The sequence below is a fragment of the Scardinius erythrophthalmus genome, assembly GCF_964197995.2.
Source record: "Scardinius erythrophthalmus genome assembly, chromosome: 16".
NCBI classification, from domain to species: domain Eukaryota; kingdom Metazoa; phylum Chordata; class Actinopteri; order Cypriniformes; family Leuciscidae; genus Scardinius; species Scardinius erythrophthalmus.
The window spans coordinates 28,072,053-28,098,138 of NC_138236.1; the positions used below are offsets into that span (position 1 = coordinate 28,072,053).

The 26,086-nt window shown below is 35.8% G+C and overlaps 2 protein-coding genes across 4 annotated transcripts in view; both read right to left on the bottom strand.

Annotated features, from left to right (window-relative positions):
- Window positions 1-1,571, bottom strand: part of gask1a (golgi associated kinase 1A) — a 35,184-nt gene extending 33,613 nt beyond the window's left edge. For 2 of the 3 annotated variants that reach the window (XM_081388863.1, XM_081388864.1), the window contains exon 1: window positions 1,279-1,543. Coding sequence is in view for 2 of the 3 variants with exons in the window: in XM_081388864.1 (XP_081244990.1) it covers window positions 1,279-1,284 (6 nt within the window). In the remaining variant the exon portion in view is untranslated. Of the gene's footprint in view, window positions 1-1,278 lie in introns of all 3 variants that reach the window. The other variant, XM_081388862.1, reaches the window with a different exon arrangement.
- Window positions 1,572-4,435: 2,864 nt separating this feature from the next.
- Window positions 4,436-16,765, bottom strand: entpd3 (ectonucleoside triphosphate diphosphohydrolase 3). Its single transcript, XM_081388425.1, has 10 exons — window positions 16,546-16,765; window positions 15,135-15,257; window positions 14,227-14,344; window positions 10,773-10,932; window positions 9,896-10,055; window positions 8,391-8,618; window positions 7,683-7,955; window positions 5,952-6,062; window positions 5,679-5,813; window positions 4,436-5,150 (listed from the first exon to the last, which is right to left on the bottom strand). Exons 1-10 carry the CDS (start codon window positions 16,600-16,602, stop codon window positions 4,959-4,961), a joined length of 1,557 nt encoding a protein of 518 aa, XP_081244551.1. The 5' UTR covers window positions 16,603-16,765; the 3' UTR covers window positions 4,436-4,958.
- Window positions 16,766-26,086: the final 9,321 nt, after the last annotated feature.

A 26,086-nucleotide genomic window follows, 5' to 3' on the forward strand; every position in this document is an offset into this window, starting at 1 on the left:
AGTTGCCCAGGACGTTGACATGTCAGGTCGGCTAAATGTGATATAGTGGTATAAAGGGCTTTTAATTGTATTAACTGTCCTAATAACATTAGAAAATCATGAAAATAAAAAAAATTACATGACAACTTATCGCTATAAAATCATTATTTATTAAGAATTCAGGTTTGTTTATAAGTACCATAGCAACGCTAACTTCCGCTGGAATTGTCAGATAGGAACCGTCCGTAGCCTTTCGCAAAAGTTCAAATTTTTTTAACGCATCCGGATGACCAACTGACATGATTTTTTTCGCACCGCACTCGTTCGGACCCGGTTCGGACTTTCTATTGTCTTTCTAGAGTTGCTTTACAGCAGAAGTTGAATGTCTCATATTTAAAGTTGGTTAGTTCCCTGTAATTTACTTTGAGGCTGCTTTGAAGCAATCTGTATTGTAAAAATCTCTATAGGTACAAATGAAAGTGACTTGACTTAGAATAAAAACAATCAAAATAAAACACTAAAATATTACATTTCATTTCAGTATTAAATCTTTAAGAAAATATTGGGTGCGGCTGACTATAAAGTTTGGGAATCCCTGTAATGAAGGACTCAATGTTCTAACAGCAAAGAGTGTCCACTATGTTCTAAACTGTGCCTAAAGCGGTGGCCCACATCAAAGATAACCTTAAATAATTTGACCTCATACAAGACTAGATTTATCCTAGTGGTGCAATGATAAGCAGATAAAGACCACGTATGATTTTTCATCACCTTCTCTGCAAATGATAGCAATGCAAATGCATGGTAACTGCAACCAAACCCTCACAGGCAGAACGCAGTTAACTTTGTGTCTGCTGAGTAAGGGAATTTAACATGGTCTGCTGGGGAGGGCTGGAGCTGGGATGAATGATTCAAAGAACTCTCAATGCTGTAAAAGTTGTACAACTCTTGGATGCATCTTGCATAACTGACAGAGTGTTTTCTGCAGAGTGTAAATAAGAGGTCTGATCGCAATACACACAATGTGCTTTAGTGCCATGTCCTGCAAAGCGCACTACAACAAATTCTTTTGATCTGTCTCAGAACTATTCTTTTCCACTGAATTCAGATACATAACATGCATTCCAACTTATCCAACTTAGGTGAGAGTTTGCATTGTGAGTTAAACAATTAAAAATCATCTCAGACAATGAATGCTTACAGGTATTTGATAATTCGCTGAAGAACATGACCTGTGCAACATAAACTCTAGCAACTTTAAAATGTATAATGATGAACAGTTCTCAATTGGACACTTACCATCATAAACACTAACGTCAGCAGCCTAATGCTTTGGCTGTTCACTCACAGCATCAGCGCCACATCATCTTAATTCCTGCACTCCTCATTCAAACACACTATTATTCCAGAACGGAAAGCTCTCATCTTAACTGGACCATACGTGAGATGCATCCAAAGTCAGATTGTTTAGTGACTTTCCCTTGGTTTATTCTTCAGTTTCCAATGCAAAGTCTCCAAAGTCTCAGAACAAAGCACTGATCTCTAGCAACACGTTGCAGGAGGATGGTGGACTTGAGAAGGGAAAGCAGAGTGGAGGTTTGGAGAGGAATGTGCTGTGTAACATGAGAAGTCTTAAAAAAAAAAAAACATACTGAGGAGATTTATTGTCCTGGGCTGGGCGCCTCTACAGTTTACGCCGTATTGCTAACGCACATAGTTGTATGTGATCTTCATTTTATTTTTTATATAAACAAATTCCTCATTCAAATCTCATTAAATTGACTGTTAACTGTAATTTCCACTGATGTTATTACTTCTGGAGTTAATGTTTTACAACATTTCTGTGGCATCTTGGTGTTAATATATCATAAAAAAAAAGAAAATGATGAAACATTCTGAAACATTGTTTGAAGGAGATCCGATATTAATAAATTGTGATTTCATTGTACTAACAATAATTGTCCCTATATGGGGAACTGGCGGAAGAAATGAAGGCTTTGGAAAATTGTTTCACTTAAATTTTACGAAGAAAATGATTTCTATCAAGTATATTATTCATTATTTCACATTATGTGTCATGGTCCTTAAAGATTTTGTCTAGAAATGATTTATTGGACCTTGAGAACTTATTGTGGGATTATACTGTCCTCTTCTGGTAGAATAGTGATTTACAGTAAAAGCAAAGATTGCACACCATGCTAGTTCATGGGACCATGTTGTCACTAGTGTACACTTCACCTTTTTTTCTATTTTCAGACATGAAATTTCATCTGTTTGGAGTAAAAAGTTCACTTGTCATTTCTATAACTGTGAGAGAATGGATTTGTTGTGAAGTTTGTGCAAAACAGGTTTTTAGTTAACTAAAAAAAAAAACATTAAAAAAATCCTTTTCATTACTTGAAATAAAATGTTAACTGAAATAAAATATAAAAACCTTAAACTTATTTTTTTAAGCTAGTTGCCAAGGCAGCATTTCTCATTTGCATTTAGTTTAACTTGATGTACTAAAATAACTTAAAAATAAAATGAATACAATCTACATAGACATGGACTTATAAACATAGTACTGATAAACAATAAAAAATATTTTAAAAATATTATTATAAACTATAAACTATAATGTATAATAGTATAATAGTATCAATAATAAAACACCTTTGACTAGGGACGCTTTAAGCCTTTTTAACCTAATAATATCATGGTGAATTGTATCTTGTCAGATTAACTTTACAAGTACGTACAGTACATATGTATACTCTGTATACATTGAAAAAAAAAACTTTTTTACTGTTTTGTTTAACTTGCTTACTGGAGTGTTGTAAGGCACTATTCTGTGTAAAGTGCTTTGGAACAATATGTTTTGATAAATTCACTATAAAAAATAAATGTAATTATTACTTTCTAGACATTATGAATTGAAAACAGACATGAGGGTTTCAGAAGATGTTTAAAAAAAAAAATCTCCAGCTGAAGTCACACAACAAAGTTTTTTTGTTAGGGCCAACAAAACTAGTAGTCATCATCTGGACTATTTCATGGAGAATGTCATATATATATATACATATATATATATATATATATATATATATATATATATATATATATATATCTGATTTGCAATGGGGGTTGAATATTTTTGATTGCAACTGTGTATATATATATATATATATATATATATATATATATATATATATATATATATATACAGTGCAATGCATAAGTGAATACACCCATGCTAAAGTTGACTAAAAAGAGGAATAAAAAATCATATTTTGGAAATAGAACTTAATGCCTTAATTTAAAAAAATTGGAAATCCAACCTTTAAGGACACCAATTTTCTTTGTGAATGAATAATGTATCGTAAATAAATAAATGTTCTTCCTTAAAATACAGGGTGCATAAGTGAGTACACCCCTATGTTAAATTCCCATAGAGGCAGGCAGATTTTTATTTTTAAGTATTAAAAAAAAAAAAAAAAATTAGGATATTATGCATCCTGATAAAGTTCCCTTGGCCTTTGGAATTAAAATAGCCCCACATCATCACATAGCCTTCACCATACCTAGAGATTGGCATGGAGTACTTTCCGTAAGATCATCTCTCAATGCAAATCAAACTAGCTTTTAGGCTAACTGAAATAAAACCATGCCAATCTCTAGGTATGGTGAAGGCTATGTGATGATGTGGGGCTATTTTAATTCCAAAGGCCAAGGGAACTTTATCAGGATGCATAGTATCCTAAAAAAAAAAAAAAAAAAAAAATACTTAAAAATAAAAATCTGCCTGCCTCTATGGGAATTTAACATAGGGGTGTCCAAACTTATGCACCCTGTATTTTAAGGAAGAACATTTATTTATTTACGATACATTATTCATTCACAAAGAAAATTGGTGTCCTTAAAGGTTGGATTTTTCCTAATTTTTAAAATTAAGGCATTAAGTTCAATTTCCAAAATATGATGTTTTATTCCTCTTTTTAGTCAACTTTAGCATGGGTGTATTCACTTATGCATTGCACTGTATATATATATAAATCAATCAATCATTTGAGATTGATATATATATCAATCTCAAATCTCAAATGATATATATATATATATATATATATATATATATATATATATATATATATATATATATATATATATATATATATATATATATATCATTTGAGATTTGAGATTGATATATATCAGTCTCAAATGATATATATATATATATATCAAATACATATATATATATATATAATACATTTTATGGTTGGTTTTCTTAATGTTTTGTTTGTTAACAGACAGAACCCTGGCAGAAGCATTACCAGACACAAATTATCCCCAAAGTAGTCCCTTCCTTGTCTCCCTTACATACATTTTTGTCCATTTTAAATAACATTACGAATGCCCAGATCACAAGTTAAAATGCCTAATTTCCCTAGCAATATAATCACTAGTCTTCACTGCCATAACAACCATAACATTTATTTAGATACTATGACATTTCATCCAAAGACAATGTGTGCTGAAGAGCACATGCAGAAATACATGTGTGAGATACATAAGGCATGATGCTAGGGATAAGACAAACATTAGATACAATACACAATCAAAACATTGACATGACCATAGATACTTTTTACTGTATATAAGCTAAAACCTTGTCTTCTGTGTCTTCATTCAAATCCACAGGACAAGAGCTTGCCATTGTATTCCTGGACTAGTAAGACCTGTACCCGTTTTTGGATAGAATGACATTTAATACAGGTTTTTAACACATTTGGAGTTCACATCAGGCATCTTCTTTTAACCTTAGCACCGCTAGACATTTAAGACCTTCAGGTTCCAAAACTAAAATCCTTCTCTAGCAGGTACATCTGCATTGACACATCAGTGTCTCTCCTGGTTTCCAAAACCTCCCTAAGTGGGACACTGGTCCTACAGATGAGAACTCAGTACAATATAGATGGGAACTCAGTACAAACACCTCAATAACAGAAGCGTGCCAGAGCAATGGCAAGGTACGTGAGGGTGATAATAGTCAGTGCAGAGAACAGGAGGAGGAGTCCAGTGAAAAGAACGTTGTTTATGGGTAACTTGATGATTTTCCCTTCGGCTGGGATCATGTTGGAAAGTGCGAGCATGTAGCCAAGGGACCAAGCTATACTGGTCTTATTTACCTGAAACACAAAGAGACAAATGAAGAGGTCCAGTTCACTGCAGCATTTTGGATAGACAAAGCTGATTTGCTGGAGGGGGAGATGATATAATTTGGCAGATATTTCACATTACAATCATGCACTGAGACTGGAGGAGACTGTTCCATAGAAATCATGTGCTCAGAAATACATTTGCTGTGAAAAGGTTATAAATTAATATTTTAAGTTCAGGTTAAAGTCAATCGACAACGTTTGTCACAACAAATATGAGGTTTATGGTGAGACACTTACAATGGATGTAAATGGGAGCAATTTTTGGACCATTTAGAAGCAGAAATGTTTAGAAAAATATGTACATTAAGTGTTTTGTTACACTTTTTTATATACATAAAAAAAATGACATACAGGTTTTTATGTGCAATAATATCATGGCATATATATAGTATACAGTATATATATGGCATCATTGTTTATATACATATATACACACACACAATATATAACCTATATATTCACACAATCTCATTATAAACATGAAACACAATGCACCTCTTTCTGAAAATTGAGATTTTTCCAGTTGCCTATGTTGAACTTGTAACCATCTGCAAGAATGGTATGCACATAATTTGCAGAGTAGCAGTAGGACTTCAGATGGATGTCTCTGATGCTGTAGTTTTGCTTGAGCTAAAGGAGGGGGAGGGGGGACATTAAAAGGTAGGTTTATTGATTGTACACATCAATCATAAATGTAACACAAATAACCACACCCATCCAATCTATATTTTCCTGCAAGTCGTGATTATGCAGTTGGCTGGTACTCACACTTTTCCAGTCCATTGAGCAGAACAGCTTCATGTTCATGTTAAATAGCTCCATACTTTTGGAACCCTCTACTTTAAGAGCCCAAGCAGTCCAGTAAAACCCTGCATAGGCCTAAGACACAAAAATAAGTGCTTTAATAGATCCAGATGAAAGAAATATAGCTTGTGTATATGGCTATTACAATATATGGCTGTAACATTTGGTCACATTAACATGCAAGAAACAATGACATTTGATGTTATTGGGGTTCCTCTGGGTGTGAAACTCCAGCAGTCCAGCATTAAAGGGTTAGTTCACCCAAAAATGAAAATTCTGTCAGTAATTACTCACCCTCATGTTGTTCCAACCCCGTAAGACCTTTGTTCATCTTCAGAACACAAATTAAGATATTTTTGATTAAATCTGAGAGCTGTCTCACTCCTCCATAGGATTCTAAGACACTATAACTTGCTGGCCCAGAAAATGCATTAAAGACATCATTAATATAGTCCAAGTGACTACAGTGGCTCAATCTTAAGTTTATAAAGCGACGAGAATACTTTTTGTGCGCAAAAACAAACAAAAATAACGACATTATTCCAGAGAGAAGGAAATGAATAGTGGAATAAAGTCGTTATTTTTGTTTTGTTTTGCGCACAAAAAGTATTCTCGTTGCTTTATAAACTTAAGATTGAGCCACTGGAGTCACTTGGACTATATTAACAATATCTTTAATACATTTTCTGGGCCAGCAAGTTATAGTGTCTTAGAAGTCTATGGAGGATTGAGCCAGCTCTCAGATTTAATCAAAAATATCTTAATTTGTGTTCCGAAGATGAACGAAAGTCTTACGGGGTTGGAACAACATGAGGGTGAGTGATTACTGACAGAATTTCCATTTTTGGGTGAACTAACCCTTTAAAATCTGTCCAGCAGATTTTAATGCTAATCCTAATTAAACGCACCTTAATCAGTTAATCGAGGTCTTCAGGATTACTAGGCTATGTCTGAAATTACTACACTACCCTTAAACAGGGAACAGCCATTTGTAGTGGTGTCCGAAACCATAGTGGACGTTATCGAGTGCAGTTATTCAATCTCATAATGCACCGCAATAACGATTGTACAACTAATGTACACTCAACGGTTAGAGAATACCCATAACGCACTGTAAGGGTCGTGCCGAATGAATTCCCATGTCTCGAATCATCACCCATCACCCAGCAGAATCATCCATCCATCCATTTTCAAAACCGCTGGTCCAATGTGGCAACAGCATAATATCATACAGATATAAATTGCTTTTTAATTCATTATTAAATTGTTTACTTAAGGTTTATACATGCTATAGTTTCCATGACAGAGTTCAAGATCAATCTTTTCATTATTACTGGAGTTGCTAGTTTGTTAAGTTTTGATTATTTACGGCAAGCACAATCTATGCAAAAGCAGCTGCCCTTCTGGCACACTAATCCACTCGTTTTTATTCACTCCTTCAAGTGCACTATATTAGTGGAGTAATGTATGGAATGGTGAATGAGGGTATAGGGGGGCGATTTCGAAAACAGCTGGCAGGTGTTTTGGAGCTGGTTGGAGCTACACGGCAGGACAGTGGCCCTCCAGGAGCAGAGTTAGATAAATATGACATACTGTGCAGGTTTGGAATGATATGAAGTTGAGTAATTAATGACAGAATTTAAATTTTTTCGTAAACTGTTCCTAGTTTTATCTTAACTAAAGAAAAATACCTACCATGAAGTCTCCACTGAGGTTTGGTTGATAAACTCCATTAAAGGAGCAGTTTTCAGCTCCCTGGCAGGACGTTAGGTCAAAGATACTCCTGACCAAGACTTTACACTGTTCAGGGTTACTCTGTCCAAAGAAAGTAATATTTTGCTTTGGGCTATACGTCACAGGAGCGTAATTTTTTGTACATTCACTTCCAAAAATATCCTCTGCAGGCATAGAGATATTATAACCAGAAGGATAACAGGGGTGCTTCACATTAGCCCATTCGCTGGATTCCTAAAAGGAAAACAATTCAAAGTCTTAATACATGTTATATAGAATTGTAAGTAACAGGTTAAGCTATTTCCAGGAAGATTTCACCTAAGAGCAAATCAGGAAAATTTAACGTAATCCATCCCTCTATTTCAACCTAACATTAAATGACTGAAGTATTGACGTGGCTTGTTTGGGGAAATGTTAAGCATAAGCTACGGGTTTAATTGCGTCGCTCAGCATCAGCAATAATGGATTTTCTAAGAAAGGTTTTACACAATTTTGTGATCAATATCTTAATGTAATTACTGATGGAGCAAACATACAATAATACTCAATCTAAAAGTACAAAATAGTCTGCATCCTAAATAAGGTTTATATTTTGGTTTAGGTTATAGGTTTATATATTATACACATATTTTGGTTGAAGGAGCATTTAATGACATGAGCATACTGTACCGTTGAAAGTTTGGCCAAAACTCTTTTCTCAGCTTCATTTTTCCCGTAGCAAAGGAAACTGTGTGTGTAGATATTATATGCATAGCCATAGAGTGAAACCGTAATGATATCTTCTCCTTTGGCATCATCAGAAGTAGCAAAGGCAATCTGGGTGGAGGCTCCACCCAAGTCCAATGAACCAACAGTCTTAGCCCCACGAGGATGTACCCAGGCATTCCAAAGATTTTTCTATAAAACAGACTAAAGTTTAACATTTTAAAATTACAATTAAGCTCTGTTGTCCAATTCAGGTTTAGATTCAATATTGTGTCATAAGATGACTGAAATGTATGAACACAACCGGACTCTGTTTCATAATGAATACATACAACTGGGCTAATACTGCAGTATGAGGCTAAACTCAAAATCTTGCATTGACAGGGTTTAATTCCCACTGAAGTTCCTTGAAACGTACAGCGTTTTTCAATGAGGTGACGTAATTTCAACTGAAACAGGAAGACACGGTGGGACATATCGAGCAGCTCCTTCCCTATTTTTAAAATAGCCAATAGCATTTTGCTTATATTACAGCTCGGCCAGAGCCATTGAGCTCGGCAATGCCACATTTGACAGCTTATGACAGCCACAGTCTAATACATTCCCCTTTAGATTTAATATGAAATTGTTACTGAAGCAAAACAGTGATCATAATCATGCAGAGGATGTAGTTTGAAAAGTGTAGTTTGTGTAGATGTGTCATTTTGAAATTTATGTTGGTGCATGCATGGCACCATTGTTATCTCTTCCACTCGTCAGTGCTGTTTCTAATGGCGAATCTGTTTAACCGTTTCTCCTCCTAGTCTCCTCCATATCGTTTTAAAATGTAGCATTCTGTTCAGAATTCAAATGGGTTCGATATGTTTTGTGGTCATACGATCCACTCTGTGCTATCGTGTCTCTGAACCAGAGCAGACGCTAACGCAAAACCAGACTTCATTCACCCCAATGGAAAGCATATTTACACTGTCTGAATTGTTCCCTATCCCCTATATAGTGTACAATTCGCCATTCACCATATAGAAAATAGTAATAATGTGAACAAGTGACCGATTTCAGCCACAGCTTCAACGCCTATTTATAGAGTAGGGGGCGGGACACTTCAGAGCATTTGATTGGACAGAAAATCTGATGAGAAGCTGAAGTGCAGAGTGATGTCATCAAAATCATTAATCATATTGGCAGAAGTGAGAGACGGTAAGTTTTTAATGCTTATATCTTCTAAATGCCAATTTCGTCATTGTTATTGAGCACATTATAGATAGATAACCTTATAGATAACCTTAAGGCTAACATATTCATACTAAAAGTCAAAAAAATTAAATTTTGATTTCATGGGGACATTAAACATTTATGTTGTTGGAATATATTCATTTAAGATGACACTGTAACCAAACAAATTCTGAGATATTCATTTAGTTCCAAAGACCAAAATAAAAAAGGTTCAGTAAAGCAGCCCATGAACTGACCTCTAGGAAGTTCCCCATTAGGTAGTTGACGGTGATCCAACCATAAAGGCCTTCTTCCTGTCCAGAGATGATGGAAGCATTTTGGAAATTAAAAGGAAGAGAGCTAAGGTAGTTCCTCATGTCTTCCAGGATAGTGTTGGATTTGTCTTCATTTTTCATACTGTGTAAAACAGATTGGGCAAAGATGCAGCACACATGGCGTCAGTGTCAGGTTAACTCTGTGTATATATTTGCATTTATACATAATCATTTATTTGAGAAATAACACAATCATTTAACCACTAGAAACAAGTGCAAAAAAATGTATTTTGCTATTCACCTTATTTTATTGTAAGAGTGGACAGCAGCATTTGTAAATTGAATGTTTCTGGCTTCCAATTTCAACAGCTTCCTGTTATTTTTAGCTGTACAAAACAGCTTGTTATGCTGCTTGAAAATGCAAGCTCTCTTATTTCTGACCATATTATTTCATTATGCATTGTCACAATTATAAACATTCTGGTTTGTTCTGGTCTGTTTCCTTGTTCAATTTTCCCGCCATTCATCAGTTTCCATGGACACTCATTAATAAACACAGCTGTATGTCATTATGTTCATCACCTTTGTTTATCTAAGTTCCTTACCTCCTTTCCCTCATTGTCTGGTATTGTTTGAGTCATGCACACTGTTTTATGTTAGTAGCTCGTGTTAAATAAATCTTGTTGTTATTTTGAACTACTGAATCTGCCTTCATCTTCATTGGATATAGGCATTACTGTATGATGAGCTCTCAGTATCATAGCAAATGGCTCTACTGATACATAAATATATTGCGACGCAAAGGTAAGAACATAACCAGAAAATATGATCAAAAAGAGGAATGAAAAATCATCCTTACTGTAGGAGCCTCATCCCTGCTGTCGCCCCAAGGAAGACTGGGGTGGAGTTATATTGATGGGAGGGAATGGCCTTGGTTATCTTTCCCATGCAATGTTTTAAACTTTCCCATGTCTTTTTGTCCTGTTCCTTGTCTACACCAAGATCTGAAATTCCGGGGCCTTGAAAAGACATCATATTATATAAGTTCTGTTATCAGCCTATGTACAGTATGTATATTTTTAAGTCACATTATTATTCTATCACTGTATATTATACTTTCAAACCAAATACTAATTATGAAATCACAGCTGGAAAAATGAAATGACTTCATATGACACATTTAAAGCTACAATCATTTTCCAAAGTTAGTTTTCTACATTTGACCTTTTTTACGGTGTTGTCATTTATAACTGACTTTGTCCTATTAGGGTATATGGTTTTTGGCAAATTGTCAAACTTCACACACATATTAAAATGCAGTTTCACAATCTGAAAAGTAGTGAAAAGTTCTTGGTGTTTCAAAAAAACATTAAAAAGCATTGTTAACATTCCATTTCATCTTGTGCTGCTATATATCATTTGGAACTTGCATGTGAAAATGTCAAAAACTTGGCACAAATTCAGATGCAACTTTGCTGCCTAGAAAGTAGTGAAACCATATCTAATGCCTGGTACACATTGTACGATTTTGGGTTGTCCCATACAAAAGATAACCAATCGTGGTGATTTCTGTGGCTGTGGTCTAAATAGTAATCCTACGTCGTACAGTGAGAGAGGTTCAAAGACAGCCATTCAAAGACAGCCTGCAATCATTTTCTGTGTCAGAAATTTAGCATGATCATCTCAGTGTGTTTGCTGCTACGACCTACGTCTGACTAGCCAAATAAATGCAACATAAAATGGCGTATTGATCAATGAGACATGGCGCTAAAACTACTTACCTCAAGTTCCATTTGCAAATTTGGAATGCCAAGTTGGCCTCTTTTCCCTAGCCATGATCTCGTCCATGTTCTCCTCTTTCGCCTCCTCCCCTTTTTTTTCAGCTCACATAAAAACCAATGCCTAAGTGCGATTGATTTTGCTCTATTTGTTTTACCACTAGCACGTGCTGATTACATTGTATTCTTCCATACTAACTTGCAACGTAGTCTACGATACAATGGGTGTCATCATTGTACAGTCTACATACATGTCGTACCCAAGTTTATTAGATTCATGGCGTACAGTGTGATTTGTAATGATCTTATAGGATTGCCGAAATCGCAGTCTATAGCAGGCATTGGGGTTTAAAAATTTAAATTAAAATAAAAATCTTTAACATGGTTTCTTTCTTGGATTTTCAAATCATCAAGTGAAAATCAACAAGACTCTTCTCTTTCAGTGTACCCCCACACATATCTCGATTTTGATTTGTTTAGTCGTCATTTGTGGATCATTTGCTTGTCATTGTTGAGGCCAATTGGCAGTGGCATCTTTCCTGACCTCTGGTTGTAGTATGGATAACACCTTCCAAACTGGCATAGGATAATGTACCCAAATGCCTGGCTTCCACAACGATCTGTGACTTATATTCTTCATCTCTACCCTCACCCTCACTGCTTCAACTTCTTCCTTTCTCACTACGACCTTATTTTCTGATGCATTGCCGTCACCATTATCAATACTTTCTGGAAAAGGCACAGCTTTTCTTATCTGTCTTCTATAAAACTTACTAACAAAACAGGCAAAAAGGCTATTATACTGCCTGCCAGTAATGAACAATATTGCCAGCTACGCAGAAAATATGTACCCTCTAAAAGGACTGTCATTTATGCATAACACACAGACTTTTTGGTCTTTGAGTTATTGATTTTACAAAATTTGCATTAAAAATGACCAAAAACTTTAGAAAACATGTTTGGATGTTTTTTGTGTATTTCCTAGTCTAAAATTAATTCACAATAGAGCCTTGACAGCGTGTGCCCTAACATGTGCTAATGTCCAACATCAAAATAAAGTGTTAGTAGATATTAAGCAACGAGTCTACTGATACTCTAATGAGAGTTAGTGGACATGTAGTTGCAAATTTACTAATGTCTAAGGTGGACCGTTGAAATAACGCGTTAACATATATTTAAAAGTGTAAGAATTTGGTAGCAAGGTTGCGAGTAACATGGCTGTATATTTAACCTAAATGAAAAGAACGCTCCCTTTACAATTGCTGGAGCTGTCAATCAAACAGCGCAAGTTTATCAGTGACTGATTTCTGGACTTTCGCCAAAACTTATGGTAATAATAAACAAATTTCTTATTTACAAAGTGTTTGCAATGTTAGTTACGATGAAAGCATTCGTGAAAGTGCAGAAATCGAGTTGCAATGATGAGATCACTGCATTCATGCAACTCAATACATCTGTGATCGGTTACAATGCTCATCCACTGCAACCTTTTATGTCACGATCTAAATATAATATAATACTTATCAGGCCGTTATAAGTTTGCAGCACTAGCAGTAAATGAAGAGATGTCTTATCGATCCGGGCTGTATCCAGATCAGATGGAGGACCTGCGCCTAAACACGACCACAACACATCCCTGAAGTATCAGCAGAGGTTGTGTCAACTGGACTCCCCCCGTGAAGGCCTCATCGACACGACAGCCACCGGCACTGATCCTCAACAAACCCGTCTCCATACCGGTGTGATGACTTCGATGTTAAACCAGATAGAACTGGATAATATTCTGATTGTTCCAATCCAATCTGACTTCTGACCTATAATGCTGCCTGAATCATAATCATACACTGTTCGTTCGTTGGCCAGAGGAGAACTGGTACTCCGACTGAGCCTGGTTTCTCCCAAGGTTTTTTTCTCCATTCTGCCACCTGATGGAGTTTTGGTTCCTTGCCACTGTTGTCTTTTTCACCTTTTTTCACCTTTGTTGCCATTGGCTTTTGGCTTGCTTAGTTGGGGACATTAAATGTAACATTTAATTTAATATTCAACAATAATATTGATCTGCCTGCATTGACACCATTATATGAGAACTGAACTGAGGTGGACGATGACATCACGGTTTTCTCCAGAGCGGAGAAATATATATATATATAAATATATAAATTAACTAAATTAATAACTTTTTTTACAACAAAATGAAACATCACCAACCTTACTTAAGCTGTACTGTGACGCTATTTTCTTCTGGAAACAAACTTTGTTGCATTTTCCTGTTATCTCTGTAAAGCTGCATTGAAACAATCTGTATTGTAAAAAGCGCTATATAAATAAATGTGACTTGACGGCTTTAAACCTAGTGCTTTTCACACCAATTTGAATTTTAGAGCAATAAAACAAAATTGGTATTTGTTAACCAAAGTATACAGAATTCGTGGAAAGTGCCACCAACATCTAGTTCAGCTTTTGGCTACTATATAAAGAATAAGCCACCATGTGTTTATGTTAACCATCCAAGGTTTTATGTCAGTTGATTTGTACCTTCAACCTGACACTTTGTTGTCTGGCTCACAACCCCAGTGTTGTTTTCTTTTTCGGCAGGCCACTCATAGAGATAAATGGTAGTCCTGGACGAGCCTGCATCCAAAACAATACCATACTGGAGAAAGAGAGAGCAACAGAAGTGAAGAAGGACATTACTGTAACCAAAGATCAAACTCTAAAGATCTTGCAAAGCCATAAAGAGCTCATTCATTTGCACCGTTCACAAAATACATTGCTGAATAGCAGTTGCCCAAATCCCAAGGTCTAAATCATGATCAGACATGTCTATTTGCCCTTAGCTCTTTTGAAAAAAGAAAAAGCACGTTCTTCTTTGGGAACATTTTCAAGGACTTTATGAGTCATCAAAAGGATCATGTATCTCAATATTAAGGATGCAGAATTGTATGGAATTAAATAACTCCGTGAATGGTGATTATCCATTGAAAGTTGTTTTGTGTTTAGGAAAATAGGTTTCCGTTCCGTGTTACAAAAACAGTATTTGTTTTCACGGAAACTGAATGAAGCATAATCCATAAATCATGTATAATACACTTTCAGCACATTTTACCTGCCATTCATCTGTAAATGAATAGTGGCCCATGTCATAACATATGTGGGATGTGAGATGTTTGTTTTTCCAACACATAATAGAAATATTAAAAATACAAACGTTACTATTTCCTATATAATTAACAAGAAAATCAGTATGATTAAACAATAGGAATGAATAATTTAAGGGAAAGTCATTCTTGAACATATATTACTTCCCACGTGTGACTGGTAAACACCAATTATGCTTTTATGTCCCAGAATTTTACACACTCTAAGAGGTACACAATAGGTCTGTTTAATTGGATTCCACTTGTACGGTTTGTATCAGGCATGCTCAAATTTAAGAATTTTACCTTGAGTCCACGGGATATATAAGTCTTCTTATGAGTTTGCACAACTGCTATAGAAATGATGACCGCTATGCTGGCCAGCATAAATGCAGCGGCTAAAGCTACTGCCACTTTTGCCATCCTCACCTACAGACAAAAACATGAATAAATCAAATTCCCATTGATTCCCATAGCTGAACACTCCTTATGCTCTTCACAACATTAACGTGTCTGAGACATGAGCAATAATCTTTTTTAATCTGAATGTGGTCATAAAATGCATCATAATTACTCAATTACTTTTTCACTTTAAAAGTAATGTGCCAGATCATTGGCAGTTCTTGAAGAGTGACTAGATAACACTTGAGTAATTAAGGATGCATTTTATGACCACGTTCAGAGTAAAAAAAAGACAATCTTCAAGAACTATTACCTGGACCATTATTTTAAAATGTCTCAGCACGTTAATGTTGTGATTAGTAATTAATTGGCAATTCTTTATCATTTGCCATAGTTAGTAGTCCAAAAATGGATCACTGTAAAAGGTTAAAATGTGCAGTTGTAACGTTGAGGTGAGCTTTAAATTTAAAGTCCACTGTTGTAACCTTCAAGTTTATTCATATTAAATGTAACATTTGATTTTAACATTAATTTAGATGTTATGACATGAAGCACATTTTTATTTTAACTGACAAAATAATTTTAGTGTTTTTGATAGTAAGAGGGTTATTTGCTGAGCCCAATAAAGATTAAAAAGCTTTACTTTTTAAATGATTTCACTCTCAGCATTTGCTTGAACCAGTTAAAAACGTGCGAATACAGACATATCTACTTTTGTGTACATACTTTTATGTTGTACATTTTTGAAAACTCTTTCACACACTGTCAAGCTCGCACGCACTCTGTCAATCGTTGGCTTGTCATCTCATGTGAAAATCATCCGAAGCACACCCAGTTTTGTACCTTCCTCAGCCAGTATATACACATATCCTCATGGAGACTTTTTCCATTACCCATATTATGGTTTCAGTTTCTAATTTGATTAAAGAAAGTGGTTAGCGGTTTGAACTCAAAGACTGATGCATACAGTATCTTTTTAAATAACAGCACAGAAACTGGATAAGAATGACATCCAAAACTGGTAACCATGCCATTGCTTTTAAAATTACATATATTATATATTTCTTATATATTATTGTACTATAAATATTTTATAACATTATATATTTTTTAATTTATTAATTATTTAATTGCTTTTTTTTTTAGAGAAATGGCAGATTGCAGAAACACAAATCAATAACATTTTATAACAAAATCAATTAATCTGAACCCACATTTGGTCCATGATCTGATAAGAAAGCAAACATCAAATACAAAATACATTCATGCTTGCAACAATCAGGGCATTAATACAGTAATAAAAAGTGTTGCCTACCCCTCTGCGCGAGGCTGCTGTCAGGTGGTCAGAAGATTGGGACTCCTTATTGATCATTCTGTCCAGACGTGCAAGACTGAGAATGTGTAACTGTGTTTGGATGTGTGTGAGCGTGTGTGCATATGTTTGTGAGTGAAAAAGCGTGCTGAAGAGACTGAATGGGAGAGGTTTGGCTGTCACTCCCAATAAGCAGGACCTTTCTATTGAAGTTCATTACAAAACTCCACCCATTCAGATGGATTTTAATAAACAAAAGACCATGCTGAAGAGACAAAATGGGAGGGGTTTGGCTGTCACTTACAATAAGCAGGTCCTTTCTATTAGAGTTAATTGGAAACTCCACCTATTCAGATGGATGTTGTTAATAATCCAAAAGCCATTGTTAACTTTTCTGAAAATAATGAATAATTATTTAGCTATTTATGCATTATCTTTGTGGATGATTTTTTAATCTTTTTTTTTTTTTTAATTCATTAAATGACTAAAACATAGATTCTTTTTTAAAATGGAAGCACTTAAACATGTTTAACATTCCCACGATGCTGTACAGACAAATTTTGATTCCTTTCTGGATGCGTGCTGTTACATACAGTATATCCTTATGAATATAGCAGTTCCCATTGTAAATGAAAATAAATCAATATCAGTAACAAAAAATATTTCATTCAATAATGTTAGAGTACAAAATAATGACTAGATTTGTGGGAAATACAGTCAACGTAAAGACAGTTTGCAAGAGTAGATACTGGCAATTTAGCGGTAAAATATATTCTCTTTCTGCCCACTGCACATTAGGTGTTTTTAAAAGCTTGTAATATTATTTGAAAATCCCCCTTTTAATGGGTTATTTTGTTTGCTTGGTCAGCTGGATATGTTTATGCCTGGTCCTAATGGGGCACTTTACAGCAACCTGAGAATGAACGAAAGAGCTCTGTGGTGATCAGTGCTTATGGAGATCCCTTTATTGGAAAGTACGGACCGCATGAGAGACATACTGACACAGACATTACATTAACTCTCTGCTAGAACGGGATCCATTTTCAAAACAGAACCATACTTTGCAGTGTGATTTAGGTTGAGTAATGAATCCTTCAGAAAAAAAAGAAAAAAAAAAAAAAGGAAAAAGGAAAGACCAGGCAGGAACACAATAACTCATAACTTGATGTAGATCCAGTCTTGCCGCCAGGTAGAGGTTCACAGAACCAGAGGCTTGACACAGGGGTTAGAAAGCTGCGCCAGTCAGGCTGCCAGGCAGTGGCCAGGGAACTCAGGATACTGGGCAGGAACACAAGACAAGATATAGCAACACTTAAGAGAACCAAAAATAAACTGATAAGATCAGTGACTTGAGAAACAAAAAGTAGAGACATAAATATAACAAAAGCAAATGAAGGAAAAAAGTAGGAAAACTAAGGAATAAAAACTAGGATCTAAGATTAAAAACTGGAATTGCAAAAGAAAAAGCAAGACTTCCACTAGACAGGGAAAATAAGAACTGAAGAAAATAGGCATGCTTACACTATGAAGTGGAACCTGTTCGATGAAAGTCAACGAACTGGAAGTGGCATTAATTAATAATCGCATTAATTATCACGGACGTATCGCCTGCGATAATTAATGCGATATGGCTCAGCTTGTCAGTGAACTACGGCTCAGTGTAGTAAATGCCGCTCCATCTGAAAGCAGGTGATGGCGATTTACTACTAATCAAGGAACTGGCTTTACTGACGAGATGCGCATAACAATGTCATGCGATATATCGCCCAGCCCTATTGGACTGTCCGCTATCGCTGCACATCACAATGCAGTAGATGGTAAGTAAAGCCGCGTTTCCACCGCAGGAACTTTCCCCAGGAACTAGGAACTTTGGGCTGGTACTCGATGTGTTTACACCGCAGGAACCAGGGTCTAAATGAAGTTCCGGGTAAATATTTCCCCCTCCGATAGTCCCTGCTCACGAGGTAGTACTTTTTCAAAGTTCAGGAACTTTCAGGGGTGGGACTTGTGCGCTGCACAAGCTGATTGGTTGTGTTCACGCCGCATTTTGGTTGGATGACTCCACGCAGCATTTTCTTTATTTTTAACCTCCCTTTTAAAAAGTGGCTTCATGCAGTAAAGTTGTCTGTCTGCAAATATGGAATTTAATAAAAAAAACTGGGGGACTGGCGACGAGTTTCAGGCTTTATTATTTGGGTATTTGTGGAAGAGGAAACTTTCTGCGCGTTCGTCACAGCCATCTCACGGCCAATGTCCGCAATAGCTGATAACATACAATTTTATATCTAACGTTAGCATTACGAGCTCTGAAAACGCTTTATCAGTGCTCGTCTCTTTTATGCCACAGCTTTTAATATTAAGTCATTATGTTTACACATTGTCATCTATTGCAAGGCAAACCATGTTACAAATTTACTATAACAGGATTGAAATAGCGCATTGAGGTGTAACAAACAACTATTTACAAGACTGTCACTATTTATGATTGATAGACGGGGTTCAGGCTTTTTTTAAGAGTATTTACGCAAAAGGAAATTTTTGCGCGTTATTCCCAGTCATCTCACAACGTACCTTGTCTTAATTTTATACGCATACAAGCTTTCTGAACACGCTTTAGTATCAGTGCTCGTCTATTTTGTTATGTTAATTACCTCGTTAGTAAACCAATAACTGCAACACAGTTTGAATCTCCTCCAAACTTATAAATGTGGCGCTCAAAACTGATTACTGTCCGTCGCAGACTGGGAGGAGCAGTTGCGCGCAGTTTACCTTCCCGGTACTTTAGACCGCGGTGTAAACGCAGAAAGCAACCGGTCTGGGGCAAAAAAGGTTCCTGGGAAAAAAGTTCCTGGGACAAATTGTTCCGGGTAATTTCGGTGGAAAAGCGGCTTAAGTGGGAAAACACGACCTGATCATCAAGCTCCTGAAAGGCGCGAGGAGGCAGAATCCTCCCCACCCTCACCTTGTACTCTCTTGGGACCTCACCTTGGTCTTGTCAGCCTTGCAGAGATCGCCCGTCGTGCATGCTGTGCATTAACAAGCATTTAAACAAACGTTGTATTTACAAACTTTGCTTTTTTATTGCAGTTAAATACATTTCTTTGAATTTAATTTAATTTTAATTCAAGCTCCATTCAAATTTGAATTGTGTCACAGTTGGTTGCAGAGTAGTTGAGGCAGGAACAGTCACTTTATTTAGCAATACACCTAAACAAAAAAAAAACACCCAGAAGCACAGGAGAATACAGGGACACAGGAGAAACACAACAAACTAAAAATAAATGAGAATGGACAAAGGTCAACTCAAACTGAGGGCTATATTTTCATAGAGTAACTAAATGGCTAAACAAGTAATGGGTGAATCAAATCAATCAAACAATAAGTTACCACAACAACAAAGGAAAACATACTTAGTAACCAAGACAATCAAGGAAACACAGGAAATAATGAGAAGCAAACTAAAACAACAACCGAACATTTTCAAACTACAATCCGCCGTCCCTTTTGCTAATTGTGGTCTAAATTGATTTTTTAATTCAAATTTAAAACTTTAACTGGAATTTTAAAAAGATTTTCAATTAAATTCTAAATCAAATTCTCAAAAGCTTTGAACTACCAACAGTGCAAAGCTTGTAATAAGTTAATTGCACCTTTTCAACCAGTTTTCTTACTGTTTAAGAAAAAAAATAATTTCAAGAAAATTTTAATTCTATCCAGATTAAAGGTACATGTAGAATTTTGTATAAAAAAACACTTGCATTATCCTAAATGTTTCCAAGAATTTGTAAATTCAGAGAAATTCACAATTTAGATAGTGCCCGTCCCTTGTCACCTGTCGATGACGTAATATCCGCGTTATCGCTGGTTTCCACTTGTCCTGCCATAGTAACCATGGCGACAGACGTGGACAACTGCGTAACGTCTAGCGGAACATTGTTGTTGTTTCGTTCAAACATTATGGACAATGGCAAACAGACTTTAGGACAGGGGTGCCCAATCCTGCTCCTGCCGATCGACTGTCCTGCACAGTTCATCTCCAACCCTAATCAAATAGACCTGCCTTTAATTTTCAAGTGATCCTGAAGACCTTAATTGGTTGCTTCAGGTGTGTTTGATTAGGGTTGGAGATGAACTGTGCAGGACAGTCGATCGGCAGGAGCAGGGTTGGGCACCCCTGCTTTAGGACAAAAGGAGAAATAAAACGAGGATCAATATCGGCGTGGCGTTTTCGAGATGCCGGGAGCTCCGCGTCTGTGACAAACTTCGACTTGACATTGAGCTTCACGAGTCATGACTTGACAGAGACGCCACTCTTGTATGTACTTTATTAGACAGGTGAGCAAATGTACATAAAACGAATTAATGTAATATAGCTCAACATGATGAAATGTTAGAATATGATCAGTATGTTTTTCTAATGTTGATCTAGCAGTTGCTAGTCTCATAGAGCCAACAAACTAACATATAGAATAACATTATAACTTTGAACACACTCAAATACAATTTAGTATGATAGTGTAGACCAAGTGAAACAGCGCTGCGTTACCTCACAATTTTAATTTGTTACATAAACTGACCCGTTTATTAACTCAGCACTTGCAGGTATAGTTCGGTAGAATGAAATGTCCTCATTCCTTTATATCTGTGGGACTCAGGTGTGGCGCTGATATCTGTTTCTCATTAGCAATAGCGACCTGCTTCATTCCACAGTCATGTTAAAAAACATCAATGTATTCACTCATCCATAAACATTATTTCCCATAAATATTATTAGATCCATCGGCATGATGACAAGTTCCATGATTCCACTCATTCACTGCGTCATCAATCTACGCCTTCGTTATTGTAAGAAGTTAGCGACCCCTAGCGCGAAAAAATAAATAAAATAGATGTTAATAGATGCTTCAACCTTCTTGTGACAGATCGATAGACCTTTAAAGTGGATCTAACAGCAGTGGAGATTCTCCTCCTCTCCCAGGGGGATCTGTCCCTTGAGGCCCACACACAGAAGTATTTGGATTTGGTAACTTTGGTCCATTATGACGACACCAGTCTCTGTGTGTTTTTCCGGGCAGGTCTCAACGCAGAGACCAGAGCACGCCTGGAGATGGGTCTCGGGGGAACTTCCAGGACTATGTAGAGTGGGTGCTTGTCCACAATGGATCCCCTTTTACCATCGCGGAGGGAACCAGCATGCCAGACATCATGCCTGCGACCATAACAGTCTCCGGGTGATCAAGATTAACCCTTTTGGGTCTGAGGTGTTTTCTGGGCCCTGGAGGTGTAGGAAACTCAGAAGCGAAGACCAGGAGACTTGGTTGTATCTTCAGCAGGATTCTTTATTGAGAACATGAGCTGTCGGTAGCTGCCGGATACATGAAGTATCCAGGTTTAGGAACCCGCCCTTGACTCTAGAGTGTTACCAATCCTAATCCAATCAGCATAACTATTCAACGACTGGGACAGGGGCTCCAAGAGCCATTAAAGACAAAGGGTGAGAGTCTCAGTAATCTGACTCATTTAACTTAGAATAGAGAGAACAGGACTGGCAGGAATCTCTTGCTGGAGCTGATATCATCATCATAACCTTAAATGCTAAATTCAATGTATTCTACCTTAGTTTTTCATGTTATGTTATGTAAGGATATAAGATCAGCAGATCTTATACAGATTCTTAAATTTGTAACTCCACAAGGTGTTCTGACATGCTCTGACATTTTGTGCTTATTTCTGTTACTTCATGGCTAAAGTCTGATTACGCTGTATTCAGCACAAACTCTGCTACAATAATATATCAGCAGCATGTATGTAAAAGTTTGAGATAATGACGTTTATGCATGGTTTGTGAAAAAAATAATAATAATTTGTCACTGAAATAAGGTCATAAAACCCATACTGATTATTTCTTCACAAGACTTTTGAAAATGGTATCACGTAGCCTAGAATATTTGCTCCAAAACTATGTGAAAATCATCCTGCCTATTCATTCAGATAAAACAATATATTGATTTAAAAATTGTAAGACATGTTTTGTGTAAGAAAGCTTTATGGCGTGAATCATCATGAATATTAATGTGTATCTCACACCTGAGATAGACAAAGACCCTCCCATAATGGTCATATCTGTGTGGGACTGTGAGAGAACCAGAACAAAGAATTAGGAGAGATATAAAAAGGAATATAGCTTTTTGATTGTTTGGATTTATTTACAACACAGCATAATCCAAAGATACACAACAAAGGACAAAAAAAGCACATTATTGAACACACGGATCTAAAGACAGAGACTTGAACAGTCACACACCTTTGTGCCATTCCTGAAACATAGTACATATCTGTCATTTCCAAGGTTTTGAATTTTCATTTTACCATGTTCATGTACAGAGACTCATGTGAATGTTTAAGTCTGCAGGACTCATCAGTGGCATCTGGTCCCTGTAAAAAAAAAAAAAAGAAAAAAAAAAAAAAAAAAACCCAACTGTGAACATGCTGATATAAAGAGAAACTATAGGGCTGCGTGATTTTGGGAAGAAATTTTAGATTTTTCTGGTTAAAATTGTGATTTAAAATGTACAATTTTTTTTTTTTTAAATAATATATATATATATATATATAAATAATGAACACCAGATTTGTTGTGCCTTAGGCATATACTTGTAGGGCTGTATAAAATATGATCTTTTGATCTGTTTTCCTGTTCTGTGATCTGTCTGTATTTCTAGGTTTTTTATTTCATCCCTTTCACCTGTTGTCTTGTTAATTACTCGTTAGTCTTGTCAGCTGTGTCTCGTTTTCCTGATCTGTTCTGTGTATTTAAGCCCTGTGTTTCAGAATTTTCCTTGTCTGTCGACGTTGTGTTTTAGTTGGTTGTTCTGTTCCTGTTCTTTGACACATTCTTTGATCCTGTTTGTGAGATTTGAGAGTTGGTTTAATAAGCATTACTGCAATTAGAACCTGCATCGTCTCTGCTTCAACCTGTTTGTGACAATAAGTAGGTTGTGCTCATAAAAATGTTGGTAGCTTAAACTTCCAAATTAATCAGACAATGTCTTTAAGCTCACTATAATATCACATTATTTACACTGTGCTAATTTTAATTTCTGCCTAATTCATTTCACGTTACATCTGTAAATCTTTATACGTTTACTATTATTACTTGACCAAGCTCTACAAAAGTGTAGTGTTCAGACCCAGATCGTAATGGATAATAATTTTATTTGTTCATAAAATATTTTGAATTCTCTCTATTGAGGTTCTTCTGTCCTCCACTGCAGAAATATGGGCATCCTCGCCACCCTGACGCCTCACACATCTAGCCAGAAATGCCTGAGAAGATTAAACACACCTTAACACTGACTGGAGATGAAGACAGTCAAACTGAATTAGATTGTTCTCTTCGTCATAGGGTGTGCTGAAACATGTATTTTTAGCTGCTGGAAGTGTGATTTGACACTCCATTAGCCAGAAGAAGCCGGAAAGTCAGTTCTTCGCAATTGGATTAGGATAGAGAAGAGAGGGAAAACAGGCATATTAAAGCCTTTCTCACTATGCTATAACATTGTTTGCAGTTCTTGGGTTCACTGCCACGTACACAGGCCTTGCATCTATAAATACCCTTGCTTGTCAATGGTGTTTAATATCAATAATGTGATCCACCATGTTGACAGCATGGTTTACTGCAGATTTTTGTGTTGCTGTTTGTATGAGTGAATTAATGACATCAAGATCCACTTCATCCCTTTTCCATTTTTTTTGTTGTATATTTAGTTTTTTTGTTTAAAAAACTGTTTGTTGATTTGGTGGGAATGTATTTTAAGTTTATATTTACAGTGTAAAAAAAAAACTTTCAAAAATGATAACACTGTAAAGTGCATATAAAATAATTGGTTGGATTCTTTACATTATTTAATTTACAAAATATATATATATATATATATATATATATATATATATATATATATATATATATATATATATATATATATATATATATATATATATATATATATATATATATATATATATATGGTAACACTTTATTTTAAGGTGTCATTGTTACAGTGTAATTATATATTTAAGTACTGAGTAATATTAACCAACTACATGTACTTACAATAGGGTTAGGGTAGGATTAGGGTTTGGTTGAGGGTTAGTTGCATGTAATTATGCATAATTTACTGTTAATACTATGGTAAGTACATGTAACATATGTAACAAGGACACTGTAAAATAAAGTGTTACCATATATATGTATATTTAATACAATATACAATATGCAAATATTTTCTTCCCCATGCATTTTGCCACTTATTTGCAATCATTCAAATTCATGTTCAGTGTAAAACTCTCCAACTGTGTATACAGTCTCCTTTACAAATTATGTATAATGAGTGTGATGGTAGACAGAAGAAACGTGTTCCTTTAATTCTATTAATATATCATACACAACCACTGAAATATATAATAGCACTTGATTCAATTCGCATCTCAGTGAAACTCAATACCGGCTTACCGCCATTAGATAAGGAGCCCGGAGTCGATGCAAAGTTTAAGTGTGAGGAAATATGAATGATTAACTCATTCATCATAATATCCCTGATGTTTTGATAGTTGAAGTGTTTAGAAGACTTCTTAATAACATGTATCCCCTAATAAGGCTAAAATAACACTTATCTCCAGATAAACATTGGTCATTTGAATCAATTAGGGGGTGAATAGCAATAATAATCAAGAATGAATGACCACAATTAGGATCTACACAAAGATTATTCTCAATTAATTATTAAGAAACCTTAAAGGGTTAATTCACCCAAAAATGAAAATTCTTTCAGTAATTACTCGCCCTCACGTTGTTCCAACCCCGTAAGACTTGCTACAGCTACAGCTTACAGCAGCTACAGCACTGATAATGTATTCCTTTAACTGTACAGTACATAAATATTGTGTTTTGTTGTTACATCTTTATTAGTTATTCTATCAAATGCTTTCAGAACACATTAACGCTTCCATTTGGCATCTGAAAAAGTAGAGGCTGGGATGTGTGAGATTCCTCTATAAGCAATTAGTAGAGCAAGTGCTCTTATGCTTTACAGCTGACAGACACTGGCCACAAAAAGAAATACTGTCCTTTTTACATCCACAGCAGTTAATCAAATAGCACAGATTCAGGAAGTGAGGACAACATTGATGTAGCTGTACACAAATCATTCCTTTCTTATGTCTAAAGAGTTATCATGTCATGTTTGTGGTGAACTGCACATCTTCATTACCCAGAGTGCATTTCCTCAAACTCTTTAACAATTAAGGGCAGAAGGAATCTAAGTGTGCTGGGACATCCCTGCATGGGATATTTGAAAAAAGGCGTTTAAATGAGTGGCATATGATATCCTGTCATATTCTAGAGATATAATGTGAGAGGACCAGACGCTTTAACAAACAAGCCAATGGACACATTTATTCTAAACTTTCAGATGACATTTATATAAAGGGATGATCAACAGAATGAATGATACATTTTTGGTATGCACTATGCACAGACTTACCA

What these genes read in the sequence shown, in the direction of transcription:
- entpd3 (XM_081388425.1), bottom strand. Translation starts at nt 16,602, where the DNA reads ATGATCAATAAGGAGTCCCAATCTTCTGACCACCTGACAGCAGCCTCG. An exon ending in ATATATCCCGTGGACTCAAG is followed by an intron (nt 14,345 to 15,134) that starts GTAAAATTCTTA and finishes CTCTTTCTCCAG; the next exon opens with TATGGTATTGTTTTGGATGC. An exon ending in TTTTGGCCAAACTTTCAACG is followed by an intron (nt 7,956 to 8,390) that starts GTACAGTATGCT and finishes TTTTCCTTTTAG; the next exon opens with GAATCCAGCGAATGGGCTAA.